This window comes from Euleptes europaea, chromosome 5, assembly GCF_029931775.1.
Source record: "Euleptes europaea isolate rEulEur1 chromosome 5, rEulEur1.hap1, whole genome shotgun sequence".
NCBI classification, from domain to species: Eukaryota; Metazoa; Chordata; class Lepidosauria; order Squamata; family Sphaerodactylidae; genus Euleptes; species Euleptes europaea.
The window spans coordinates 91,902,688-91,926,347 of NC_079316.1; the positions used below are offsets into that span (position 1 = coordinate 91,902,688).

Here is a 23,660-nt window from a genome sequence, read left to right on the forward strand (position 1 = left end):
CATTCAAAAATGTTACATAAATGTTTTGTTATTCATTGAATTAGAGATGTGGTTCAATTGTGGCTGGCAAAGTTTAGCTAAAGGAAGTAAGAAGTTGCAGCCACTGAGTACTGCTGCTCCTGACACCCCTGCTGCTGTCAAGCAATGCTGGTCAATAAGAGTGTTGGGTCACATGCCTCAGTTGCTCTTCAGCACAAGTGACCGCTGCCCACCATGCTAACTGTGAACGATTTGGCCCCATGTCCATAGAAACATGTACATCCCAGTTATGTGTCCCCAACAACATTCATTTGAGTATCACAGCATTGGTTTCTGTATAAATACTGAAATACATGACCAAGGCTTTTTTTTCTGGCTTAGCTATGCAGGTTGCTGATGATAAAGGAGTCCTATAACAGCCCACATAAGTAAGACAAAAGGGCAATCTGGTCCAGCATCCTGTCTTTGTCAGTAGATAGCTAGATGTTATTTCTAGACAGAAATACATGTTGGATGGATACACTGCCACAAATAACCTTAGAGTTGGCCAGAGTTATTAGCTTGCTTACCTGAGACCTGGTCTTGTGAGGGAATCCACAAAGGACCCATGAGCCAAAAACAAACTGCCTCCTTTTAAAATTCTTTAGTTAGCCTAGATTGATTACAATCTCTGTGTGTTTGTGTGCACAAGAGAGACAAATTCAGTGGTCATATGATTCTATATTTTACACAGGAAATGGACTATCTGGCTAGGGATTTTATAGGAAGGGGTCACTGCCGGAGTACCATGGATCAATGGATTTGTTTGGAGAAAAGACCATGCCAGATGTTTGCTCTACACTAGACCCCTTCTTTAATAAATGAGCAGAGTTCTGTAAGCTATTTCCCTTCCTTTCTTGCATGTCTTGGCATTTGAGCTGGCAACTGCACATTATGATGGAAGTAAAAATGCATGTGTTTAAAGGTCATGAGTAAATTTCCTCTCAGATCCTAAGCAGCACAAGTGCAGTTGTGCTAGATGAAGGCAAGTCTCCTGACATTCTCCTCCCCCTGTAGCCTCTGTGTCCCTTTGAAACTGTGCTCTTGCAGGTGACTGGAGCCCCAGGAACAGTGTGGGAAGCAACATGGGGGACTACAGTGAGAGGAGGAAACACCAAAAATCAGCCTCCCCTGCTCTGCAAATGGAAAATGCCATTCTGCCAGTGGAACTGCTATTACACGTGACAGATTGGCAGATTAGGATCCATTCAACCCAAGATCTCCGAAGCGATCAAAATATGGGGGAAACATTATCTGCAGTTTCATGTGCTTTTTTATATGATTTTGTTACACCCTCCATTTTACGTATGTCAAATTTTGTTTCTTATTTTGTTTTTTTGTCAATATTTTTGTTTTTTTATTGTTTTTATGTCAAATTTTGTTTTTTATTTTGTTCTGTTCTTGCTTTTTAAAAGGCTTTAAAAAAGGATGACTTTGAAGTCCTCCTTGCTTTCTAGATACTTACAGGCAATCCCAGGGGACCTCGGTCTCCTTTTTCACCAGGGGCACCTTTTTCGCCTTTTGTTCCATCAATGCCTGCATCTCCCTAAAGGAACCATATACCAAGAGAAAGCCAACAATTGTCACTGGGATGTTTCTAAGCAACCATTAATTGCACATCGAACTATGGAGGGTATGCTGAGTTACTCCAGTCTATGGTCACTGATTCAATGGGCTTAGACTAGAGTGACTTGCCATAGGAGTATATTGAACAGCTCCCAATAATATTCAAGGTAACGCTGCAATTACCAATGGTGTTTTGTACCCAATTTCATTGCCAATTTGTTGCATTTGTTTTTATAGAAGATATTTATAGATGACATCACTGAAAGTGATATCAGAGTCACTTTCTGTAGTAAATAAAAGACTTTATGGGAAAGGAGTTCCTGAAGACTTTTTCAGATAGCCTCATTTTCAGGAGCTAGTTATATGTTACACACAAATGCATGTATTAGAGCCCTATTTTAAATGGATACTCAGTGTAGAGAAGTGCGGAGGGTGCATAACTGCAAAATCATCCAAATTAACAATCTTCCATAATTCCATTTGGAAGATAACCCTTTTCTTATCTGTCTCCACACCAAAATGCCCTATTAAGTGGCTTTTCCTTTTTTTAAAAAAAATGGCATAGAGCTGCAGTATATACATTTGAGTGTTACATGTATAATAAACACAGGAATAACTTCAGCCACATGCAAGCCCAACATTTAATATCTTTATACTAGCTACTTTTTGTGTGGAGATATGCCAGCACCAAACTACCTAAAGCCTACTCTCCAGAGCAACATCCTACACATTCCCTGACTAATTTGATACACTGAGACTTTGTTTTCCACATTTAGTGCCCTGCAACCTTACCTTAGGTCCTGGAAGCCCATGAGGACCCTGTATTTGGAACAAAGAACAAGAAAACATGAACTATCCTTGTCACTTGTGCTTAAATTTCTAGCTCTCGCCAGCACACAAATGTTCAGGGCTTCCATATTCCTGTCATTGTCCTTTTACATTCTGTAATAGATAACAAATCAAATAGTAATAAACACCAAGATGGTGATTTTATATTTGAAGATGAATTTAAATTTTTCCAAAGGACAGGTTGATTTCTGTTTGTTTTCCTCCATCAGCCACCATTTCCCCTGCATTTTCCCCTGGTGTGCCATCAGAGGGCCTTTTATGGCTAGCTGCTAGAATCCTATAGCAATTACTTTTTTTAAAAAAAGCCCTCCAGTGATTCACCAGGGAACATGGTGGCCACAAGCAGCTAATGAAAGCAATCACAGTGATGTAGGCAGGACCTTCAAAATGGGCCACCTTCCTGACCAGACCAGGTAACATGCTTGGAAGCTGGGCAGCACTCTTCTCAAAAAGATCAGAGAAAAGCAGATTTAGGAAACATCTTACAAATGACTAGGAAATGATTATTGGAGCATGACAATGCATATGTGTTTCTAAACAGGTGTTCTAGTGTGGAAGCAAAAGCAAGAGAATCCTCCATGTGGAATCAGCCCTAGTCTATCACTGTATGCTTGGTTGTAGGAACTGTTGGGATATGCTTTTGCTTACTCTATGTAGCTAACAGGAATAGCTGTGGAGCCAGTCTAAGTTATGATAGAGACAGAAAAAAATGTTTAATAAATAAATAAATATAACTTACTGTGAGCACAGGGCTTCCCTAGGGAAAAGGTGACTTATTCCTGCACTTGGACCTTTCCTGCACTTCTAAGTTAGGGGGCTTTTGTGCACCGTCTGTTTCTGCTGGATCTGCTGCTCTCTAACTGCACAGTATTTGCAGTCAAATTCTCAAAACACTGTGCACAAAAGTTTTTTTTGACCAAAAGAAATCCCAGGAAAACCTTGAGATCAATTATGCACCCCCAACAAAAACACGGAGCTTCTGAACCATATGTAAGTCCCTCCCCGCTGAAAATGCTGCTCTGATTTGGCTGGGGTGTTTAAAAAAAAAAATGTCACCAGCTCCCGCCAGCCCTGCAGTGGAGTCTTTCATTTGATCTGAACTGAGTGGCCATTTTACAGCCAAAGCAGAGAAGGGTACAGACAACCACCAATAACACCCCCAATTTGTTACTGCAAAACTCAACGTGTGTGTGTGTAAAGTGCCTTCAAGTCGCAGCCGACTTATGGCAACCCCTTTTGGGGTTTTCATGGCAAGAGACTAACAGAGGTGGTTTGCCAGTGCCTTCCTCTGCACAGCAACCCTGGTATTCCTTGGTGGTCTCCCATCCAAATACTAACCAGGGCTGACCCTGCTTAGCTTCTGCAATCTGACGAGATCAGGCTAGCCAAACTCAATGCAGGGGTCATAAGAACATAAAAGCACTTGCATGGTCATTTCTGACATCCATTGTTCCATCAATAGTCTTGTACTCAGACAAAAAAAAGGCTTTTGTGCCACATGAGGACATGTATAAGGGGAGGGCAGCAAATCAGTCTGGCTCTGTTCCATTCTGCTGAGAACTAAAACTGACCCACAGTTGCTGTGAAACTAACCTAATAAGCAGCTTCATGGTATTCCAGCATTATTTTCTCGCTAGTGCACTCGATAATGGCTTTGAGGAGAGGGGTTGGATGAGGGGGACAGACACATGGGAGGGAGAAGCAAGAATGGACATGGGGAGAAAAACCCAAAGTGACAAGTATGCACAGGACCTGCTCTCAATTTGGGATCGAGGCAAACTTTAAACTTGGGGTAAAGCAGCATCTTGAAAACGCAGGGAAAATGCGATGGAAGAGCAAGGCGACTTCTGAAGGTCGGAAAATACATACATAATTAAAATGAAGCCCTGAAGTAGTTAGGTGTGTGTGTGTGACCGCGATGGAAACAACCCATGCATAAAAAAGGCCTCTGATGCTTCAAAATATGCTGTGAGGAGGTTCAGCAGGTGATTGTTCTGTGTGTGACTGCTGTGAACACCTGTGAGCTGAGACTTGTTTCTGCACTTCACTCAGTCAGCCTTGAGCAGCTGCTGAACAGCAGCAGGTAGAGGCATGGGAGCTGATGGCCAGTGGCGGTGGAAAGCATGGGGGGTTCTACCAGCTGGCAGCAGCAGGGGGCAGTGTGGGGATCTGCTAAGGTGCACAAGGGTGTTTGTTTGGCCACTCATTGTATATAGTATCATTCAGTGTTGTGCAAGATAGGAGATTGTGCGCTATATCTTACTACATTCAATGAGTGGTCCAATGAGCACAAATGGTCCTCTCACAGACATCTGAACAGCCCATCAAGGGGTTGGATCCCTGCTCACTATGGCAGGCACAGATTAAGCCAAACCAGTGGGTGTATGAGCATCCCCACTCCTAGTTAAACATGCTGTTGTGTCACTATCAACTGTGGCCCTTACTTTGGAGTAGGCAATGAGATTCACAGAGAGCAGCCCCCAATATCCCCCTATTCTGGGTAAAGTCACTGAAATGGTCCAAACAGATACCAGGTTTCCCCAGCTCTTTCATGTGTGCCTGCATTTGCACGCATTGATATTCCTCCAAGACTGGCAGACAGGAAGCGTCAATAAGATGTTTTGTTCTATGTTCACAATGCATTATATTACAAATAGTACTTACTGATGGTCCTGGTGGGCCTTGTGGCCCTGGTGGCCCAGTTATCTAGATGCAAAACAGAAAAACAAATGCCATTGCCATCATAGATAACTTGCAGGAAAGCATTACTTCCAACCCCAAAGAATATTATGTTCAACTGATAACAATCTGTTGGTGGTCCCCGGCCCTCGGAGTGTGCGGCTGTCCTCGACAAGAGCCAGGGCTGGCCTGGTGGAATGCTCTGCCGAGTAACATCAGGGCCCTGCGGGATCTGAAAGAGTTCCGCAGGTCCTGTAAGACAGAGCTATTCCGCCAGGCCTATGGTTGAGGACAGCCACAGATAATATTTGTGCTGGCCTCTCTCCCCCCCCACTCTTTTCATTGATGACTCGGCTTCTGCATTGATAGGAGGGGGCCCTGCCTGCTTATAACCACTCAGAGTGCAATACGATACTGCACACCATCTATGATTTTACTAGTCAGAAATTATTATGGCATGCTTTTACTGCTTTAATTGTTTTAATGATATATTTATATTGAGCATATGTTGATTTTATGGTGCAACCCACCCTGAGCCTGGTCTTGGCTGGAAGGGTGGGCTATAAATGGAAATAATAAACAAACAAACAAACTTTCAGAAAAACAGGAGATGTAAATGAAACCAACAGGCTGATCCTAAGAATGTTTACTCAGAAGTAAGTCTCACTGAGTTCAGAGGGACGTTCTTCCCACAAATTTGCTTAGAATTGCAAACTCCAGTACAGTACTCAAGTAACTAGGGAAAGCTAGAGGTGATAGCAACAACTTTGAACTAATTTCTGTTTCTATCTTGTAGAAACAAATGGGGTGAGCTCTCACTTGTGAAGAGTGTAGAAATCCCCCCCCTGTATGCAGCTTACCTCTCCAGTGTCTGTATCTCCCCCCTCCCCAAACATGCTAGTCTCAGTTAGGGCTGCCAACTCAAGGTTGAGATTCTGGAGGCCGAGCCTGGGGACAGCAGGGTTTGGGGAGGGGAGGGACCTCATCAGGGTACAATGCCATAGAGTCCACTCTCCAAAGCAGCCATTTTCTCCAGGAGAGCTGATCTTGATTGTCTGGAGAGCCACTATAACAGTGGGAGATCTCCAGGTGCCACTTGAAGATTGGCAGCCTTACTCTTCAGCCAAGAACTGATACTGGAAGTGAGCTTAGCTGAAGTGCTTGGGAAGAAGGACTGCAGGGAGATAAAATGAAGGGAGAGGGAAAGCTTCTTTCATTCTATACCCGCCTGTCCCTTTTGGGGTAAAAAAATCAACTCCGTCTTTCTATGTGAGCAGGGCAGATCTGTGTTTAGAAATCCTTTTGATTTGCTTGTACTATAATGACTGTTTGCTGCTGGCCATAATTTTAGTGTTTGATGTTATCGTAAGTCCCACTTTGAACACACTGTGGAAAGATGGGATATAAATATTTTAAATAAATGTCTGTGTTGCACCCTACTTCAGTGGAACTACTTTGGAGTAGGTAGTTCACCGGTCAAGAAATTCTAGCGCACACTATCAGCCATGCCTATAATAAGGTGATCCCTCTTTTGTCATTTTTATCAAAGGATAAATTATAGAGTGATCACTTACTGATTCCCCAGTGTCTCCTGTCATTCCAGGTTCTCCTTTCTCTCCCTGTTAATGTAAGAAGCATCATCACATAAACCCAGATGAAATAATAAGCAACCTGCTGCATTCCAATGTTTTCTGTTTTGTTGTTCTATCTTCTTTCAAACTTGAGTCGTAATAATTAAAAAAAATAAAACACAATTGCAGTAGTAGTTTATTGGAGTTTCCTATGGTAGTAGTTTATTGGAGTTTTCCTATGGCTAATGACCCTTTAACATTTCATTCTTCCTTTTCTTTCCAACTTAATTAGTTTCTGCTCTTTCCTGCAATGAATCAGCTGTAAATAATCCGCTCTTGTCCCTTTGTACAGATATTGTTTTACACTTTTAAATCAGCAAATACCATTGACCAATTTAAAAGATTATGTTGTAATCACACTATGATCATAGGCAATAAAATAAAAAGAATTATGAGTAGTGATTTTGGCTTGCTATAAAAAGAAGTGCTTACTCCGCCCGCCCCCCGCAGCCAATAACGAACAAGAGTTGATAATTAACAAGAGTTGATAATTAACTATTTATTCCTGTGTGCCATAACAGAATGAGCAAGCTCACAGCGAACAGGAAGTTATTAGGGTGAAATCAAAAGTACAAAAGGAAAAATAGAGGGACAAGCAAAAGATTAGGTACCAATAGTGTAGCTATTTCCGAAATAGAGGTCACATGAACAAACTAAATGATCTCACATGAACAAACTTGTTCAGAGCACGTAAATCCAATATAGGGTGCTTGCAGCCTCCCCTTTTGTCCACCAGGAAATACTTTGAATAGAAACCATCGTGGACTTGGTCCTGAGGGACTAGTGATATAGCTCCTTTTGCTAGGAGCTCAGTAACCTCTTGTACCCACTCAGGAGGTGAATCTGTTGGGATATGTAAAGGAGGACCACAAGTAGGCCAATGGAAACATTCCAAAACGTAACCTTTATTATGGACAAAACCCAATTAACAGCAGTAACAACAGCCCAGGTAGGCAATCTATTAGTTGAGACAGCTTGTCCCACAATAGCATTTCATATCTCGACATGTGCTGAGTGGCTGAAACACATAAGCCCAGAGAGCCAGAACAGAACCTTCTACCTAGAAAGTCTAACTTCCTCCCCTCTTCGTCCAGTGGGGCAGAATGTGATCCCAGTTTTCCTTTGGCAGGAAGGGTTTCTGCCACTAGAATTATTCTGTGGGTGTCGGTACAGGAATGAGCAATGGTACAGGACTGGCCCCTTCTAGCAGTGGTACTCTAGAAGGGAAGTGGACCCTTCTACAGTTCGATGTTGCACGGTGTTTCAATCCCAAGCATTCTCTAGGTTTCTACGACCTCCCTTCGTTCTGACGATCTCTCGGAACAGTGCCGACACTCTCTTGGAACAGTGTGTTCTTAGTTTTGATGCCCTCTCAGAATGGTGCAATCTTGGTTCTGATACTCTCTTGGAACCGAATGCTGTTTAGAACGGGAGGACATCTCCTGAGGAGAAGATGGGGAGTTGCAGCAGGAGCAGTCCCATTGGTATTACTCATGAGAGGCTTCCCGATGGTCCTGATGGAACTTCCTGGAACCATGGGAGTCATCATTGGAATGGAATTCTGGAACCACAATGACCTCATCATTCGATGAAGAAAAATAAACTGCTCCAGCAGGAGGGGTACTGGGTTGGTGCCAAGGAGAGCGGGACCCCGGTGGTGTTGGGGTGTGCGCTCTCAAGAAGGAGCATGGTCCCTCAAGCGGTGGGTCCTATGTGATGAAGGGGGAGAAGGATTGCCCAGCTTGGCGGCAGTCACTTTCTCAGGCTCCTTGGTACTTCTTGTCTTGGAGGAGACAGGAGGGGAGGGCAACTGATGAATGCAAGATGCCAGGTCCTTCTCATTGGATCCTTTACACGCTGACCTCACCAAAGAAGGGGATCGGCGACAAGGGGATCGGTTCCAATCGTCAGTACCGACCTGTAACAGCACTGAGCGACTGGAAGACGCCTTGGGAGTGGTGGTCGACTCCTTATCACTGTGTTTCTTCTTCTTCACTTTCTTGGAGGTTGGTTCTGACGCTTTTCCCTGCAGAAACCTTGGACAAAGATGAAGAGGTTGCGGGAGCAGATGAGGGATGGCCGCTCCCCAGCCCCTCTATCACATGGCTGTTTCAGCGGGAAGAGCCGTTGGCAGAGGGGAGGGGGAGCATCCCTTTCTAGAAGCTTTCCACTTCGAAGTTCTCCACGGCTGGCCTGCACATGTGCAGTTCCCATGTGGGACTGCACAGAGGCCATGAAGGTAAACCAGTGTTTCAGTTCTGCTAGCAGTTGAATATGAAAAAGAGATCCTGCAGCAGTGTGAATTAGCACAGCCAGTTAACTTAAGTATGTCAGAACAGTTCGGAAAAATCTTTCTATACATGACAATGTACTGAATTTGTAAAGTACATACTGAAAGGACACACAGTAATCAAACTCAAAGAATATACATATTATTAGAAATGGCATAATCCCAGCACAGTTGATTGGAACTCCCTCTAGCCCAGAGCTTGTGTGCACACATACCTAAGCATATATACCCTCGTAATGCTAGACAAATTTAATACAGCCTGTGCTCAGGATAGCAAATATTGACGGTATCAGCAGATTGTTCAGCAGCCTAGCAGAGTTTTCACTAAAGTGCCAAAACTCTAAATGCCTACTTAATTTGATGCAGTGAATTTGCTATTTGTGATGGTTGTGATGAGAACATTTTCTGGTTAAATGACCTTTACCCATGACCTCACTAGTCTGTGACATTAACCATGCAATCCTGAAGGGGAGGACAGAGCTGCATAGGAGCCTGTGTGACCCCTGTGCTGGCATCTGTGCCAACTGCAGCATCCAGAGTGGCACGCATGCCAGCACAGGGCCACTTACGCCAGCTCCAGGGAGCAACATGCCAGTGAGAAGCTCAAGCACCGGTGCTGCCTCCCTGGCAGCATTTTTCTGGAGCAAGTGCCCGCACCAGAATGCAGGAAGGCGTTCCCTGGGGCAGAACTGACATTAGTTAGCTCCCAAAGCCCTTTGAAGGGCTGTCTTATAGAGGAGGGTGCCGAGTTGTTTTCTGTTGCCCCAGAAGGTCGGACCAGAACCAACGGGTTGAAATTAAATCAAAAGAGTTTCCATCTAGACATTAGGAAGAAATTTCTAACAGTTACAGTGGTTCCTCAGTGGAACAGGCTTCCTCAGGAGGTGGTAAGTGCTCCTTCCCTGGAGGTTTTTAAGCAGAGACTAGATGGCCATCTGTCAGCAATGCTGATTCTATGACCTTGGGCAGTTCCTGAGAGGGAGGGCATCTTGGCCATCTTCTGGGCATGGAGTAGGGGTCACTGGGTGTGTGGTGGGGAGGAAGTTGTGAAATTCCTGCATTGTGCAGGGGGTTGGACTAGATGACCTTGGTGGTCCCTTCCATGATTCTATGAATGCACCATTTTGCAGGCATCATGTTATGCCTGCAAAATAGCTGGTGTAGCCCTGTGACACTCAATGGGGGAGTTTTGCAGAGTTTTGTCAAAAGTCCTTTTTTTAAAAAATAGAGGGCTGGGAAGCCTCTCAGGAGGCAGCGGGGCTGCGTTGTCCCTGGCCATCAATTAACTACCTCCTCCCCCGAGGATTGGGCTGCCCATGAGCATTTTTTCTCTTATATTCAGCCTCCCCTCCTCTATACTGAATGGGAATGATAACAATACCACCTTAACTTGCAGGTCTGTTCTAAGATTTCCAGAAAAAAATGTATATAAAGCACTTTGAATTCCTAAAATGTGCTATATAAATGCTGAGTATTGTTAAATAACTGCTTTAAAATAGGTGACTGTACAACCCAGGGTTTATTTTCAACAAAATCTCTTGATACAGCTAAATAAAAAAAAATGCAATTCCTGGTCATTAAATGAAAAAACTGCAATTGTTAAAAGTGTTATTTCAAGACAAATTCCTTAAAGCTCTATTTATTCTAAAGATATATTTTATTTATAGATTTTAAAATAAATGTCCCACTTTTCTTCTTCAAATAAACTCAGAGCCGTTTGATTCCAGTAGCATACAGTGTGTGAGATGCTTGCCTTTGTCTGTAATTATGATTTTTTTTTCCTGACACTGCCTTCTTTGGATTACTTACTGTTAAACCTGGAAGTCCAATTGGACCGGTTAGTCCTGGGGGTCCTGGCATCCCTTGATCACCTTTTTCTCCAGTTACACCATCAAGACCCTAAAGAGGATGGAAGGGATAAAAAAAATTCTGAACTGTGCAATGGAGAAAGAAATGTACTGGCAGAACTAGATTTAGGGATATGATAGGTCAGCTACAGTTTAAGGGCATCACAATATGAGGAGGCTCTAAAAAAGAAAAAAAAGAGACTAACAGTGTATTCCTGAACGGGGGTGTCAAATACTCTTAGGAGCTGGTGTGACCCCTACGCCAGCATCCATGCCACTTGTGCCGTGCAAACTGGCACAGATGCCGGCGTAGTCCCACTTACACTAGCCCTCTGGACCCCGGTGGCAGCATGGGGCTTGGGTGCTGGCGGGGCCTCCTGCCAGCATTCTCCCGGTGCAAGTCCCCACGCTGGTGTCCCGGGAGGCGTCAGGCAGCTTCCAAACCCCTTTCGCCGGTCCTGTGCCACCTTTTTATGTGGCACAGGCCCGCATTCCCCTATGGGGGGGGGGAAGCCTTTTTTTCCTGGTTTTATTTTGGAAAAAAAGCTTTTTTCTCTTCTGTGATGGCCGGAAAGCCTCTGAGGAGGCTATTCAGCTGCACCGTCCTGGCCGCCGCAGTTTGCCCCGCCCCCCTTCAGGAATGCACCGTAAAGCCAATTGTTATTATAACATTATTAACTACTTTTTAGAAATGTAAAATAGCAAAGGGTTGTAATCCTGAAATCAATTATTATAATTAATGTATTCTAAAGCTTCAGAACTGCAGTCAAAATGCCTTTTCTTATACATCATTTAATATTTTGTTTATTCAGAGAAGCCATCACTACAGGGCTAATCTACATGTTACATATACTTCTGTGATTATTTACCCAGAGGACTTTTTAACAGCACAGATTGCAGTTGCAAAGGTTGCAGTTTAAAAGGGCGGTGAGGGAGGGGAGAAGAAGTGTTCAACTCTTTCCACTCATAGCCCTCTTCCTTGCCCGAAATGGCCTACCTCAAGCTGCTTTTATACACACTGGGAAACATTACAAGAACCTGTAAATGTTCACCATTTTAAAAGCAGGTTGGAGTGAGTAATTTTTGGAAGGATAAAAGGATGAAGGAAAACAAATGGCGCCTCTCCCTGCATGCTGCTATGCCCCTTCAAACTGCAACTCTTCGAGCTGCAATCTGTTGTTGTTTTTCAAAAGAAAAGCCTCAGGGAAAATATTAACAGATTATTATTTTTTACCTTGCCTTACCTCCTTCCTCAACTGTGTATTTATTTTCAAATAAGTATTAGGAGATTTCTCTGACTAGGAACTTGACTCCTGACCTGAAAAAGGCCAGGCAGGGAAAATGGAGGAAAGCAAAGCTTTCTGGGGTATTTGCCCTCTGTTCATATACACAGGGGCATTCCAGAGTGCCATAGGTAAAATACCTCTGGGGTGGGCACTACACTACATAAAGAGGTCTTCCAAATTTCTTATGCGCAGACTGCTGTCTCTGCCTGGAACTGGAACTGCTGGTGGTCGAGCTGCTGGACCCAGACAACGGAGAGCTTGCCCTCTTTCTCTGGCATGAAGGTGCCCGCACACGTCCCCTGGCAGGGGGTGCGGTGCCCGGAGGTGTGCGTCAGGCAGCCTCAGGAGCCTGCTGTTGGGCCCCCAGCTGTTCTACCTTCTCCGCAAACTGTTCAACCATCTTCGATAGGCCCTGCCGAGTGGGTTCCACACGCTGCTTTGGCTCTGTCCACTGTGGAGCTGTCTCCTTGGTGGCTGGCCGGTCAGTCTTCCTTTTTTCCAGGGTCTAGCTATGCCCAAGACTTCCTCGTCCCTCCAGCTTGCCCCCTAGGGCGTGGAGACAACTCCCATTACACCTGGGAGTGGTTTGGTGGTGCTGGCTTCTTTTGGGGAGGCATGTTGGGCAATACGTGTCTTCGTGGAGTTGGGTTCCTGGGGTTACACTCCTCCTGGTTCTTGTCCTTTCTTTTCTTTTCGAAAAAAGGAAGGGCTAGGTGTCAGGCCCACTCAGGGTTGCCAGGTCCCTTCCCTCCTCCGGTGGGAGGATTTTTTCTTTAAGTGGCATGCACGCGCGCCACTTCCAGTTTAGAACTGGAAGTGCTGCTTCGCAAGGGGGCTTTGCCTCTTAGTTTGAATGGTAAAGCGGCCCTTTGCCACTCAAACTAAGAGGTATAAGGCCCTCGCGAAGCGGAACTTCTGGTTCTAAACCGGAAGTGGCGCATGTGCATTAGCGTGCGCACGTACACATTTGCCCGCCGACCCTCAGGTGGTCAGCGGGCAGAGGGGCAAATGGCCGGGGGTTTGCCCACCACCAGCGGGCACCTGGCAACCCTATGCCCACTGCACAAACAGCAGGGACGGGCAGCCATTTGAGTGATTCAGCTGGCCGTATGGGGTGAAGAGGATTTACTGCTGTACCCTCAAAAAGTGCTCATTAGGAGTGATTCAGCTCAAAATGTCCAAATATCAAGCATGCGAGGACAAGGAGGTGAGCGAGGCTGCACCCACCCCCAGTGATCAACTCAGTGCCCTCACTCTGTTAAAGGAAACAAACAGAACAAAAGGGGAAAAGCCGCATGGTCAAGGCTCCTAGGAGCCGAAAGTCAGCCCCCCAGAAGTTGCTACTCTTCTGCGGCACTACTGTAGCTGAGACCCTCCATCGATGCTGTTGCCTTCGATGCCACCAATACTGTCGCCTCATAAGCTGCTGATGCCACCGAAGCTGCCTGCCTGCACACTCTGACAAGGCAAGTGACCTGAGAAAGCGGCCGAGGGTTCCTTAAATACCAGGAAGCCGGCCCAGGCCCCCAGTCCACCAACCAGGCCCGCCCTGATGAGCCTGGGCCGAATTGGCCCATTTGAATCTGGGGGGCTGGAAGGAAGATCGGCCTGGCGGGAAAGTTCCCGCCGGGGAAGCGTCGCCGCCACGAAGCCTCCACAGCTGGCAGCCATTTCGCAGCAGCCGCTGCCCAACCCGGCTGAGCCCCTGCCGCTTCTGCTAAGCCCGGGGCTGGCCAAGCAAGCCTTGCGTCGCTCGGCGCCCTCACCAGCCAACCCCAGTGTGGGCCAGCAAACTGGGGCTCCGGGTAAATCGGACCTCACACTTCCAATGTAAATGTGTATAGGATTTCTCTATGCAAAAAACACCTTAGATTCAGAAGAATATGTGTGTTGTTGTAAATACAGAAGCAGAGGCATGATAATAAACAGATAAGGAACGAGTTTACATTGTTGTCAATATGTTGTATAGCCTAGCATGAAGATATCTAGGCTCAGCTTGGTAAAACACTGGAAGTTTTGATATCATATAGCTAAAGACAGGCATATTTTACAAACCTGAACCTTCCAAAGCATTCTTGCTTCACAAAACCAGAGGGAAGAAAATAACATCTTCTTTAATTTAAAACTTAAATTAATCTGTGTTACCAATCCAAATTACTGATTCTAAAATGTCACTTGACACACTACATATATATCCCACTCCTTACCTTTTCCCCATCATGTCCTGGAGGACCTGGCAGGCCAACTTCTCCCTAAGGTACAGGGAAGGAAAAATATAAAAAGCTATTTCTCTTAGTTGTATATGAAGTTTGGGGCTTCACTGACAAATGAATAGCATCCCTTCTCTGCAATGTGACATCTAGTAGCTCTCATGAAAAATACCACAATGCACCTGTTAGCTAATTTACATATAGAGCTCTTATGCTGCAATCAGGATATCCATAATGTATCTTCAGGTTACCTGATACAGAGGGAGATGAGGCATCCCGCTACCTGTTAGGCAACCAAACCTGGGATCCTGCTTGTTAAATAAGTTGGAGAAGGAGGTGGATAAAAGAATCATATGGGAGTAACTGTGGCTGACTCATTTGCTTTTCCATCTTCAGTGTGCAAATTGGCAAGCCTATTCGCATTACAAGCACGGTGCTTTTGTGTTCTTATTACAAAGAGAACAATAAAACAGAAGTTCACTGCCACCTTAAAGATGTAGAGTAAACAAAATTTACTCTTGCATAAGCTTTCATAAGTCACAACTCACTTCATCAGTTGTGTGAAGTTCTTCTGCAGGAAAGGGAGAATCCAGTGCAAAAGTACTGAACTGGGATATATCAAGAAGTCCAATACTCTCCCTCACCAAGGTCTTAACATGGCCTTGGAATTCCTCATTCACTATAGGTGCTAATATCTTGCGTATTCTACAGCTTGCAGATATTAATTAGGTCAGCTACATCCCTATAACTTTCTGATTGGATCTTCTTATCATATTTCACCCTGTACTTTCCCAGATTATATTTTATGTTAAACCTACTTTATCTATCAACAGTTGGGAATATTCCTCACCACCCTGAATGGACCTTTGATTGTATCTTTTTTTAAAAATCAGCCTGTTTGCTGCTGCAAAGCTACACGGCTACCCATCTGGAATTATCACTACATAGACTCATTCAAATTTTAGATAAGCACAAGTGGGGTCCCACAAAACTAGTGGTGGGAATCCCTCCCCCCGCATTGCTGAGCCCAACGCAGCTGTCCCCCCCAAGCTCAGCTAACGAGCCAGTTGCTGAGGAAGCCCCCCTTCTGATCTCCCCCTCCTGATCTCACTTGGCGAGCCTGCAGCGGGCTCATCAGCTGAAGAAGCCACCCCTCTCTTCCAGTCTCGGTTGGCAAGCCCACAGCGGGCTCGCCAGTCAAGGAAGCCACCCCCCCTTGATCTCAGCCTCCCGATCTCAGTGGTGAGCCCACAATGGGCTTGCCAGCCGAGGAAGCCACACTCCCCCCAACCCAGTCCTGAGCTCTAGGTGGCTGTCAGCAACCCAGCCGGTATGAAGCAGCTGCCTCTGGGCCAGCGGAGGATGCTGACAGCTGCCAACAGTAGAGAACAGTAGATAACAGTAGAGAATGTGCAGAGAACACTTTCTTTAGTTTGGGGGAGGGATTTAAACCCCCTGTTTTTTTCTTTAATATCAGATTGTTCTGCAGACCCAGGGTGTTCCCTGATTCTGCAGAAAAACCTGTTGGGGATCAGTCTGCCCCCCATCTGCAGATTTAAGTATCCACAGGTAGGAGGCAGTGTTGGGAATTAAATATATAATCCACAGAAGAATTTTATCTACTTGACCATAATGGCCTTTGGCTATATACAGTAAATCTGTACCTGTTATCCATAGTAGGCCAGTGCCAATGAAGATATGCAACCTGTTACCTCAACTGTATCTCAGTGCCCACTATATTCATCTAAGTGTCTGTGGCATGCAATTAAAATGCACAATTAAATGTAATAATTAATTCTATAGTATGGTTTCTCTGTGGTCTATGAGGATGAAGTCGTTGCTCAACCCAGCCACAGCATGGTGCAACAATCACATACAAAGCCATGACCTGAAACTAATTCTGGGAGTGGGCTTGCATATATTATGTTGTTTGGGTTATTTCCTTCAGGTAAATTAATTGTAAAACAAGGTAACTGTCTTCTGTCCCCATTGCAGTTACCTGATTTGGTGGAGGAGAGTCATTTAGGTTTGCCATTAAGCAAAAACCTTAATTACCAGTCAGTGGAATTAAATAAGATGCCACAGGAAAATGTGGAGGGTGTCAGGATGGGGAGCTCACACCTCTCAGACTCTAGACCTGGGAAGGATTTCTTGGGAAAGGAAGAAACTACTGTTGGGGAGAATGATAATGAGGGCAAAAAGGAAATTAGCATATATTATGCCTAAGTTTTATTACTCTAAAATGTTAAAACGTGAACTATGAAGAGCAGGAAGAAAAGATTACAACAGCATTTACATCATAGAGTGAAGAAAATACAAAGGAGAGGTAGCCCTACAGGTCATGCCCCATGTCAACTCCCCCCCACACACACACACTCCTGCTGGTTCCAGCCGCTGATTGGCAACCCTACTGATATCAAGGGTGTAACTCTGCTTAGGATGGCACTGTTAGAAAACAATTCAAAGTTACACAAAGTTAAGTTTTACTAGCTCGACCTGTGTCAATTTTTGTGAATCACAAGAAATGACCGTAACCTTTTGTCCAGGTGGTCCTGGTGGGCCTGCAGCACCTGGTAGTCCAGGAGGTCCCTGAAAAAAAAAACATATTATCTTTAAAATACTGAAATAAAATAGCATATTTTCATTTAAATATTAAATATTAAACTAAGTATTTTCCTCAAAACAACTGCTCTGAAGCCCAGTAAAAACTGGACAGATGTGAAAGAATGTAGTGTTAACAGAAAAAAAATCAGCATTAGTGACAGCTAAGCAGAAATATAATTTTGAATATACCATTTTAAATTCTATGGCACCCTAAAAACATTGTGAGTGATGTAAATTCTATGGCACCCTAAAACATTGTGAGCGAAGTAAGCAGAGGCATCACAACTGATTATTATACATTGTAGGTTAAATACCAAATAAGTATTTTTTTAAAAAAAAATCCATATTACCATTCTTCTTACCTGTTCCTAAAACATAAGCCTTTTTTCTAATGGCAATGCAATTTCTCTTGCAGCAAATTCTTGTGCCAGGCCACAATAATGTTGGGTCAATAATTACACTAGCGGAGTCCCAGTGCGAGATCTGGTGTTGTTACTTAAGGGTTACAGGATTTTTACAAGGCTTTATGCAACATTTTTCTAAGGCTCAAAGCAGACAAGATGCTGTAAGATCCATGATGCTGTACAAAGTTGGATTGTTGTTGTTTTTTGGTAAATAACTGTTGTGGGAGGCCCTGATTCAGACTTCCACAACAGTGCAAGGGTAGTGGGAGTTTAGCACATTGCTCTAATAGCTCCCCAGAGCTAACATTGGCACTGTTAGGGGAAATATATGCCTGATTTGTGCCTATGAAATTCCCCCAAGGGGGCAAATATCACCTCTCGGGAGTAATTTGAAATCAGAAAAATCCTTTCCCTGCACAGCATAGTCCTAATCTGAACTGAGGCCTCTTCTGGGAGGTATTACGATGGAGATCCAGTTCAGGATCTTATAGTGTCTGGTCTGACCCGAAGAAAAATATTTTAGTTTTATTTGCAAAAAGGAAACATTAGTTTTAATTTCAGCAGAGATTTGGCAAGCATTGGTAAATTTGTTAAGCGCAGAAGTCCATAATTTTGACTTGGTTTTGTAGCCAAGCCCATTATTTATAGTGCAGTCATTAAAACAGAATTGGCGGGACATATCACCTTAGCAGTCATGATGACCGTGCCCCTAAAAGAAGAGCCAATACAGAGTTGCTGTTGTGGAGAATGTGTGGATGGGGAATGTTTTCTAGATGGGTCAGGGGCATCTGATGCTAGTGAGCAGTCAAGTGAATTGATGGGCTCTGACTGAGCAAGATTGCGTGAAGCACTTTCAACATTCAGAGAGCACTGTGTAAATGATAACTACCCTGTTAGCCAATACTTAATTTCTTAATGGAAAATTTATTCTGTTTTTATTGTGCTATTTTTAAACTTGTGGTTTCTAGCCCCTAGCCTTTGGGATGCAGTACAGTAGACACAGAAATAAGGCATATTGACTTCATCAACCCATTGGAATAGAAATTTTTGTTGTGTGACTTTTGTGCATGTGATTTTGGACTTTCTTAGCTCAATGTGACCCGAATCTTATAATAAATTTGCCATTATTTCTATTTAACTATAATTGAAATTTGGTTGTATAAATCACAATGTAGACAGAGAAGAAACTATACTCACCATAAGGGCCAAGTTTTGTATATCCTGTTGGGGAAAATAAATATATTGGGAAGTTAACGTTTCCTCTAGAAGGAGTATATATTTGTGTGTGACTGGCCCAAAATGACCCAGCGAGCTTCCAGGGCCTGACTGGGGATTTGAACCTGGTTCTCTCAGATCCTAGTCTGACACTCTAACCACTATACCATATTGGCTCCAATTCACAATCTAAATTTACAGCCTTGTAGCTGAGGAAGCAGTCAGGCAGATAGTACTAATTCCAAAAGGGCATCTTGTTTCACCCTGAAATCAAAAGTCACTTATCCCAAGCCAAATTTAGAAACCACTTCCTGGCAATTCTTTACATGCACTCATCCCAGCCCCATGTGAGGCAAAACAGTTTCAGCCTCTTACCTCTTTGCAGGTAGACAGGACTCAATGTATGCTCCAAGGTAGCTACATAAGGCAATCAGTAGGGTTGCCAAACTCCAGGTACTAGCTGGAGATCTCCTGCTATTACAACTGATCTCCAGCCGATAGAAACCAGTTCACCTGGACAAAATGGCCATTTGGGCAATTGGACTCTATGGCATTGAAGTCCCTCCCCTCCCCAATCCCTGCCATCCTCAGGCTCCACCCCCAAAACCTCCTGCCGGTGGCAACACTAGCAATCAGTCATATTGTCTCATAGTGTACAGTGTCCCCCATCACTCATTAGGCCACACTAAAAATACTGGTGTAGAGAGATAGATAGCTTACAGAAATAGCTTGAGCTTTCATAGTATGCATCAGAGAGAAATAATCATAGGAGCAAGCTGGAAACCCAGTGTGTTTTGAGCCAAAGTAAGATCCTCACCAGGGAGAAAACCTCAATTCAAAGATAAAAGTTCTTATTAAAAATTAAAAAGTTCTGTTGCAAGAATTTCTCTTCACTGATGTAATCTAATGCTTACATCAAAGTATATTGTAGCTAGGTCATACCCTGGGACTAACCTGAAATACCTGCAATATTAATTCAGAAAGAAAAGGAGGTTCTTATTGAAATGTGGCTCCATATTTCCTGCAATAACGGATCGATCTGCAGGAGCTGCAGTATCATATTTTTAAAAATAAAGCTCTGTATTTTCTTTGAATTAGTGTTCTCTACATGATGGCACAGAATGTTTAAGTGACCATTTATGGTGCAGTTAGACTAGTGAGAGATATTGTGGGGACTAAGCTTTCTTTAACTTTTAACAACAGGCAGGGAACAATCTGAAATGTCTTAGAAACTATATACAGGCAGAACTGATCTAAAAAAAAAAAAACCCCGAGTGAGCTAGATGTGCATCTGCAATTGAATCTTCCTGTGGCGGAGAGAGGTGCTGCACCTGGATGGCACACAGATTGAGAAGCTGCTGGTGCAGGCACCCTGGGGCTGGCCAGGGTGGGGTCACTTGAGAAGGGATGCTGGAACAGGGACAGGTGCACTGTGGGATTGGACAAGGTTTCCCTGTGGACTGAGTTTACAGTTGCCAGCTCCAGGTTGGGAAATACCTGGATATTTTGGGAATGGAGCCTGAGGAGGGTGGGGTTTGGGGATGGGAGGGACTTCAGCACAATATAATGCCATAGAGTCCACCTTCCAAAGGGGCCATTTTCTCCAGGGGAACTGATCTCTGTCACCTGGAGACAGGAGATCTCCAGCCACCACCAGATCTGTCTAATAGCAGGAGATCTCCAGCCACCACCTGAAGGCTGGCAACTCTAGGCGGGACTGGCCGGACATGCATTCGGTGAGCCGAGGGTGAATAACGGCCTCAGTTGCATTGAGGGGAGAGGGCGTCCCCCTGAGAATGAGGGAGTTGTAGTGGCTACAGGCAGGAGGGATGAAGTCCAACGCTGGGACAAGCATTAAAGGAGGATAGGTGCCATTCCTGGGAGAGGCCAGTGGAGGAGTCGGGTTTTGCCACTCTGTAACGAGGCTGGGTGAAGTTAACTGCAGCCCTGCATTGGTAATAAAGATTGGATACTTCATTACACCTGGGAGTGTATGTTATCATCATTTCTGAGCATGGAGCTGCACCCTTTGCCAAGCCTGCTGTGCCTGCCAGTCCTCCAGGTGAACTGGGAAACATCGGGGCCTGCGACACCTCCCCTGGGGCCTAATGGATTGTCTGGATTTTCACCCCCATCTGAGACCAGTAGTTGTTGCATGCAACCTGAGCATAAAACTAGAATTTGATGGGGACTTTTGTACGTTATGACCAATCATGTTCCTACTACTTGAACTATATCAATTAGTATAGTTGTGCTGTTAACAATTTTCTAGTTCCATTTAGAATTTTACTTGTTATAAAATATTTCTGTTTGGTTATGGTCAACCATAAATTAATTCGTAGTGAATATCAAAATATGGCAAACCCATGAACACATCTTTGAAAATCTGAGCATCCTTACATATGACTGTGTCCAATCACATGGCATGATGGTTGCAACTGCTTCAGTCCATATGCTTAACTCCCCAAATATTTGCCAGTAATGGTGGAAGTTAAGTTTGTCAGTAATTCTGTGAAGCAAAACACATTATTCTTGACAGGCTAAAAAGGCCACTTGGGTACTGACGATGATGGATGATGAAGAAAACAGTGTTGCTTACCTGTAACTGTTGTTCATTGAGTGGTCCTCTTTGCAGGCACACATGGGAACTGTGCATGTGCAGGCCAGCCATGGAATGTTTTAAAGCTTCTTTTTAGCCCAGCAACAAGGATTGCTCCCCCTCCCCTCCAGCAACGATCCTTCCCACCCTTTTGGACATATGACAGGGGGCGGGGAGCATCCTTCCCTCAGTTCTCCTTCTGCCGCCATGGTACCCAGACCCACTAGGCGGTGAGCCAGGCCACAGCGGGGAAGGAGGGAGGGATGTGTGCCTGCAAAGAGAACAACTCGATGAACAACAGTTACAGGTAAGCAACACTGTTTTCATCTTCGTGGCCTCTTTGTAGTCCCACATGGGAGATTAGCACACTCACTTACTGTGGAGGTGGGTGTGGAAGCGGGTCACTGTAGAATGGAACTCAACACAGCTTTCCCCACAGCAGCATCCGCTCCAGAATCGATGTCCAACAGGTAGTGCAGGACAAACGTCAAAGGCCTGGACCAAGTTGCAGCACGGCAGATGTCTTGCAGATCTACGTGGGAGGCAAAGGCAGCCGAGGAGGCCTGGGCCCTGGTAGAGTGGGCATGAACTGGGAGCGGACAGGGTTTACGGGCCTCTGCGTCGGTCCTCTTAATGGCTGAGACCACCCACCGTGACAGTGTCTGTGTGGTGTCTTGTTTGCCCTTGTTGGGACCCACAAAACAAATAAATAAAGATGTATCTTGCCTACACTGGCGAGTGCGGTCTAAATAAAACAATAGGGCCCTTCGGACATCCAGCGTATGCAAGGACCTTTCCGATTGAGATTGGGGATCTGGATAAAAGATGGGCAATACTATGTCCAGGGATAGGTGGAACCCAGATAGAACCTTGGGCAAGTGTTCCAAACTAGGCCGTAAAACCACCCTATCCCTATGAAACTTAGTGAAAGGGACATAGTGGCACAGATCCCTTAGGTTCCCGACCCTGCGGGCCAATGTGATGGCCACTAGGAAGGCTGTCTTATAAGACAGAAGGTCTAAAGGACAGGTGGCCATAGGCTCAAAGGACTTCTGCATCAGTTGAGCTAAAACCAAGGGAAGACTCCACTGAGCCACTGGGGTTTTTACTGGAGAATTCATATTGTTCAAGCCCTTAAGGAATCTTTTGCACTGAGGGTGAGAAAAAAGTGAGCCTGCGTCAATACTCACATGGAAGGCGGAAATGGCCACCAGGTGAACCTTTATGGAGGTGTTAGAAAGGCCCGTGTCCTTAAGGGACACAAAGTAATCCAAAACATTGGGCAAGGAACAGGTATCTGGTATAAGACCTCTAGTAGTTGCCCAGTGGGAAAAACGTGTCCACTTAGAGTTGTAGGACCATCTGGTGGTTAGCTTATGTGAAGATAAGAGGACCTCCGCCACTCTTTCTAACCATTGGTTTACTGAAGGATTAACCATGCAGTCAGATGAAGAGAGGGCACGTCGTGGTGACGAACACTGCCCATCCGCAGAAGGTCCTCCTGTGGGGGGAAGTGGAGGAGGAATCCCTTTGCCAGCTTCCATAGAAGGGGGAACCAAGGGTGCTTGGGCCAGTATGGGGTGATTAGGATGATGGAGGCCCGATCCTGAAGGATTTTCGCTAAGGTCCTTCACAGGAGAGGGAAAGGGGAAACATATACATAAGGTCCCGTCCTCCCCAGGGGACCTGGAAAGTGTCCCCTATGGACCTTGGGTCTGCTGCTGCCCTGGAGCAGAAGGTTGGGCATTTGGCATTGAGGACTGTGGCGAGCAAGTCTACGCTTGGGGTGCCCCATTGGGCAAAGACCAGGACAAGGAACTTGTCCTGGATGGACCATTCGTGCTGCAGGGAAGCAACCCGACTTGAGGGCATCTGCAGCCATGTTGGATACTCCTGCTACGTGCATAGCAGACAGAGAAACATTATGGGCAATGGCCCACTCCCAGATTTGCATGGCCTCTTGGCAAAAGGCCATGGAGCCAGTGCCTCCCTGCTTACAAAGGTAGTACTTTGTGGCAGTGTTGTTGGTAGCCACCATGACACTGGAGCCGGTGAGTAGTTCTGAAAAGGAAGCAACAGTTGTAAAACTCCAAAAAGTAACCATTTTTAATGATGGAAAGAACTATCATTAGAAATGGAACACCAGTTAACAGCAAAAAACTTCAATCTCTCAAAAAAGGTAACATCAACAGATATAGACAGGTTGGTTAGTCATGCAGCAGGTTTCTTGTTGTAGGAAGAGTGGTCAGGGGATCTGCTGCCCTTCTTACCCCCCCCACTCCCACCCCTGATGCTTGGTTTGATACCGTTTAGTTTGCTGCTGAGGGCAGTAAGGTTTAGACTGACCCTGTTGGGAATAACCGTAGGATTGGAAATGAAAGGGTCTAGCTTGATAGTTTTGTTGCCTGTATGGATACCTCTGCTTGGCGGAGGTGGACTGTGCAGGTTGGGTAATGCCAACG

At 45.0% G+C, this 23,660-nt stretch overlaps 1 protein-coding gene across 1 annotated transcript in view; it reads right to left on the minus strand.

Moving 5' to 3' along the window:
• Nucleotides 1-23,660, minus strand: part of COL13A1 (collagen type XIII alpha 1 chain) — a 132,196-nt gene that overhangs the window by 52,460 nt on the left and 56,076 nt on the right. Inside the window, exons 12-20 of the mRNA XM_056850513.1 lie at nucleotides 18,582-18,605; nucleotides 16,912-16,965; nucleotides 14,374-14,418; nucleotides 10,843-10,932; nucleotides 6,687-6,731; nucleotides 5,098-5,139; nucleotides 3,082-3,116; nucleotides 2,377-2,403; nucleotides 1,484-1,564 (exon numbers count right to left, since the gene is read on the minus strand). Of these exons, the coding sequence (XP_056706491.1) occupies nucleotides 1,484-1,564; nucleotides 2,377-2,403; nucleotides 3,082-3,116; nucleotides 5,098-5,139; nucleotides 6,687-6,731; nucleotides 10,843-10,932; nucleotides 14,374-14,418; nucleotides 16,912-16,965; nucleotides 18,582-18,605 (443 nt within the window). The remainder of the gene's footprint in view (nucleotides 1-1,483; nucleotides 1,565-2,376; nucleotides 2,404-3,081; nucleotides 3,117-5,097; nucleotides 5,140-6,686; nucleotides 6,732-10,842; nucleotides 10,933-14,373; nucleotides 14,419-16,911; nucleotides 16,966-18,581; nucleotides 18,606-23,660) is intronic.